Source organism: Adiantum capillus-veneris, chromosome 12 (assembly GCF_014529385.1).
Source record: "Adiantum capillus-veneris isolate H3 chromosome 12, ASM1452938v2, whole genome shotgun sequence".
Taxonomy (NCBI): domain Eukaryota; kingdom Viridiplantae; phylum Streptophyta; class Polypodiopsida; order Polypodiales; family Pteridaceae; genus Adiantum; species Adiantum capillus-veneris.
This window is the reverse complement of record NC_140942.1, coordinates 27978424-27983685: the sequence shown is the minus strand read 5'-3', so window position 1 is coordinate 27983685 and position 5262 is coordinate 27978424. Positions and strand designations below refer to the sequence as shown.

Sequence of the window (5262 nt, the reverse complement as noted above, 5' to 3'; positions counted from 1 at the left end):
ATGACTTTCTTACTAAGCTATCGCATGCCACTTGAAATGGAGGTGTGAATATAGAATCATATAGCAAAAATGACGGGGTGGGCATCACATGGTGTTCACTTGGAGATCACTTTGGGATGGTCGGAGTCACACTATGATCACTTTGTAATGGGTGGGTTCACAAAGTGATCATATGTTGATTGGGATTCACATGGGGATCACCTGGCGGTCACTTGATGTTCACATCAAATTTACTTGGGGTTCACTTTAATTGTAATCACTTGGTGATCACTTGGGGATTAATCCGTCGTCGCACAGTGCAAAACCAGTCTCGCTGCCCCCAATTGATAGGGACCATTGATCCCCACCTGATAGAGGGGGTGTCAAATAATCACGAGGCCCTCTGAGGAGGACCTTCAAAAAATAGTAAAAAAAGAAAGCTTCTCATCATTAGCTTGCCATGTGGCACTAATCGCAAGCTTTATACCAATGGTCCATAGCAGTGTTAGGACTTGAAGGGCAACCTATTCTTTCAAAAGATGGGTTGTAGAAAAATGCACCCTACCCTATAGAAGGGTCTATTTTCAGTTTGCCCTTCCAATGAGAAAATTTCGCATAATTTACAAGGCAAGATACTATATTTTGTCAATAAGTATAACCAATATACATATAGATATTGTAAATGAGCATTAATATATATAAATGTTTTTTAATTAGCCCTTCCATTGGCATGTATTCTATTTTTTCACCCTTCTCTATAGAAGGATAATTTTTGAACAAGCCCTTCGAATGACAGACTCAAAAAAACTTTGGCCTTCATACGACCGGCAAAATGCCTTAAGAAGGACAGATGAGCGTCAAATCCTATCACTGGTCCATAGATGCACCCAAAATCCAATCCTTTACTAAGGACTTCTTATGTAGTACAAGAAAATGTCATATGTATTCTTCACTCTCTTTTTATGTGAGGCTTGTTTTAGGCTAATTACACAGGGACTGCTTTTACTGCTAGATGGCTCCTGATCTATGTGCTAGACAAACAATTGGACAGGCAAGCTCCCTAGCCGCTAAAAACAAAGGGCATGACCAGTCGGGTAAGCCGCTTTTGGTAGTGATAATCAGAGAAGATTTTAATACGTTAAATTGTCTTAGACGGAGCTGTGTGTAATGCCCTCCGCCCATTCCAAGACGGGATGGGCAGGGGCTTCGAGAGTGTGTACTCCGCCTTAGAAAGCCAAAAAAAAAAAAAAAAGGCTTTTCCTTGATAGAATAAGCATGGTTTTTAAGCTCATGGGCAGTATTGCAATTGGAGTTGTGAGATTGTCTCTCATTATTTAGTCTTTGGCAGCAGATAAGATATTGGGCATCAAAGCTAATGGCAAGGAAGCAGTATAATCCTCCACTCCATGTACTCATCAGAGTAGAGAATGACCCCCCACTCTACTACATCAATGCTCATGCCCCATCCCCTCCCACCCCTTACTATCCAGCTATCTTCCTAACCCCCTCCAGCTACCCAGCCCCTTCCCCAGCTCCTCTGCCCGCCGCAACAAGTCACAGCCACTTGCCAAAGGCAGCCATTATCGGCGGCAGCGTTGCCGGCGCTGTCGTTTCCCTTGCCGTCACCGCCACCGTCATTTCTGCTGTAGCTGGCAAAGCCGGGCTCAGCTGCATCCTCGCACCTCTTCTCAAGATCTTGTCATCGCCCTTCAGCGCTGCCTTCTGTAGTGGCCCTTGTGCAAAGCTTGATACCCTTTTTTGTAATCGCCTGTGTCGTAATCGCAAAGAAAATGGCTCTGATAAGAGTACGTCAGGAGGCCCGTGCGCAAAGCTCATCTCCCTGTGCGGTAATCTCCAGTGGCGGAATCGTAAGAAGGATGGATCTCATGATAAGCCCAGCAATGATCCGACAGAAGGCGATTCAGACACGAAGCTCTACATCGACGTCCTGGGTGGGCAGTACAGCCCGGAGGCCATTGCCGATCAGCGGGCAAAAACCACAGCTCAAATATATAGTGACGACGAGAGGATGTCTGTGCAATCTTTTCTCTCTACTCAAGTAAGCGAATTCACCGAGCGGCTTGAGAAGCAGAAGGCAATGATTATGCAGACTCTTGAGAATTCATCTCAATATGGTGACCAACTGGCGATGTCTGCACAATCGTTTCTCACTACGCAAGCGAGTGACTTTGCTGAGGCGGAGCTTAAGATTAAGCACAAGGCATTGATTATGCAGCCACTTCATGAGAATGTAATGAAGGCACAAGAGTATTTTGAGTCTCTCCATTCAGCTACCAGCAATGCAAGTGATGAGCTCAAAGCCTTAAAGAGCTCAGCTTCTGCATATCTGGATGAGGTATCCAAGCTCACTGCTAGTGCAGAGCATATGGGGAAAGCAATTGCAATCGACGTAGGCACAGAACAGATCCATACGAGTAGTATATTAGCTACTGAATATGCAGCTGAGATGAAGAGGCTACAAAAGCTTACAAATGAGCCTTTCATTCTTAGTGAAGAGGTATTACTAAACAGAGTGCAAGCCAAAATTAGTCCTTTGGGTGATGGGGGGGTTTATCATCATGAAGACGTTTCAGACCAGCATATGCATACAAATTATACCAATGTCCCTACAAGCGCGCCTATCGTCGAAACTCTCTCGGATGCGAACAAGGTTCGAGAAGAGATGGGTGCCATGGCGCTTGATCATAGCGGCACAGACCAGCAGTACCTGAGTAGTGTGGCTTTGGTCCCTACTACGTCAATTGCAGGTAATATAGAGGTAGCAATATCATTTTTTCTGTAGAAAGCATAAACAGATAAGAGGAAAATAACCAAAACGTACTCAATTTTGTGTGCATGTGTCCGAATGCCGCTTGAACCGCTACAATTTAGTGATGCACATGGTATGAAAGTTCAAAGGAGAGTCTATGTCTTAAGTTTTTAGTGTTAGAAAAGCTTCCTTTTGTACTCTGCAATTGAAAAACAATGTAATGCTTGTAAAAAGCAGATGGTCAGAATACCTTACAACCAGAAGCAGGGCCCATTGTACCAGTATCCACAAAGGCAATCACTCCAGTTCCAATGACAACAATGGCGGCAGCCACAGTGAAGTCGAAGCCGAGATGGCAGGGCACGAAGGCCAAACGACCAGCCAACTTGGGCCATGTGTCATGCTCATGTGAGCTCAGTACTCTCAAACTGCATTTCTTCACCTCATGCAGATCTGGAGGCAACTATGGATCCCCACCACCACTGCCCTCACATGCAGGAGATGATTTCAGATACTATCAAAACCATAACTTTACAGAAATGCATGAATTGGATGCTGAAAGAGATAACAACAAGGTGGGGGAGGTCTCTAGCTATTATACATGCCACCCTTCAATTAACCATGGTGGCAACAAGCATGTGGGATTATTAACAAGTAGTAGTGCTCCCATCACACACCATTACATTGCCAATGCCCAATATCATCAACCCACTACAAATAGGAGCCCTCCACAACAAATGGCTTCACCCAATACTTCAACCAATGCGCCCAATTCACATCAAATGGCTCCACCAAATACTTCGACTGTCGGGTCCAATTCACATGCCCCATCGGATTATGGTAACCCATTTGATGCTGTACTATAGGTATAGTTTGCCAAATGGCTCCTGCACTAATGGGTCCTATTTACATGCCTTATTACATTTATGGTCACACGGAACTCAAAATGGGAACGAAGAATGCGGAATTGGAACAGGCAAGAACTGCAATTCCCTGTGATGGCATACTCACAAGCTTCACATGGATCGAAACGCGGGCCAGAAAACGGCCACATTGTGACTATGACTTGATGGTGTACTATAGGTGTAATATGTCATTAGTAGTAATTAACCTCTTTCCTAAGATAATTCTTTAGAGCTCCTGTAATAGGTTATTCTTTGTTCCTTCTCAAGGGCTTCCACATTCGTTTTAGTTCCAAAACACTTTATTTTTTGTAAGCATCAAGCACGAGGAACGTAGTAGGGAGAAACATTATACATATCCATGTATTTACAACTGCACATTGTTGTACATGTAGCAAAACACATTCTTTGATATTTATCCTTTTTTATTCAATTACTGCAAGGGGCTCGTTCATTTTACTTCAAAAAGGTTTCCTTGAGTGAGTTGCATGAATGAATAACAAGATGAGAGCTCTATAGCAAGGCATTTTCTCAGTTTTGACTTTTTATAACTTCAATTAAAAGCAATCAAGGTAAAGCACACACCTTAGTCATCAAGCACCTCAAGCTTAGGTAGGTTCCCACCTCAAGCTTAGCCCTAGCTTGCCTAAGGTCAAAGGACTTTTAACACTAACCTTTGGAGGTCTTTAATGAAACTAACCCCAAGGTCTTTTAAGCTCCATTAGATGCACGTTGCTCTTTGATAGACCACCTTCTTTTGAACCCCTATTGAAATATAACTATCTCTCCTCTTGGTCTCCTGTTGAGATAAGTATAGAAGCACTTATTGCACATTGCTCTTTGATAAGGTAGAAAGCCGACATAAACTTACCTTTGACCTTAGGCAAGCTAAAACTGAGCTTGAAGTGGAAACCCGACCTAAACTTGTCTTTGACCTTAGACAAGCTAGGGTTGAGCTTGAGGTTGAAACTCCACCTAAGGTGCTTGTTATGCTTGATGACTAAGGTACTTGAGATACTTGTCGTACTTAATGAGAAGGTTCTTGAGAAGCTTCCTATGCATGGGGGGTAAGGTGCTTGAGTAAAAAAGAGACGTACCCTACAAACTTAATAGGGTGCAAACTTAATGAGGAAGTTGCTTGAGAAGCTTCCTATACATGGGAGGTAAGGTGTTTTGAGTCAAAAAGAGACCTTACAAACTTAATGAAGAAGTTGTTTGAGAAGCTTCCTATGCATGAAAGTCCCAAAGTTAAAGGTATCTTTGACCTAACCTTCCACTCACCCAAAGTGTACCTTTTTCTACAAGGACACATGGGACACATGTCAGACTCTCACTAAGCTTAACCACATGGTGTGCTTGAATGCTATTGGTTGGGCTAAAGAGGGGTCCAATGAGCTTCTAGTTTCATCCAACAAATATCTAGATATTTTCAAGCTCTCTCTCTCTCTCTCTCTCTCTCTCTCTCTCTCTCTCTCGGGGGTAAGGAGGACACTTGTCAAAAAACTACCCGTGTACTTGACTGCATGCTGCATGTGATTGCCTAGGGGGAGAAGGGTCCAATGAGCTTGCAGCATGTGGAAAAGTTGCAACTCGCCCCAAGCAAGCAAGGGG

General features: G+C 43.5%; 1 protein-coding gene across 1 annotated transcript; it reads left to right on the top strand.

The window, feature by feature from the left end:
• Positions 1-1300: 1300 nt before the first annotated feature.
• LOC147445497 (uncharacterized) lies at positions 1301-4119 on the top strand. Its single transcript, XM_086526048.1, has 2 exons — positions 1301-2747; positions 2987-4119. The coding sequence occupies exons 1-2, from the start codon at positions 1355-1357 to the stop codon at positions 3613-3615; spliced, it is 2022 nt and encodes a 673-aa protein (XP_086382174.1). The 5' UTR covers positions 1301-1354; the 3' UTR covers positions 3616-4119.
• Positions 4120-5262: the final 1143 nt, after the last annotated feature.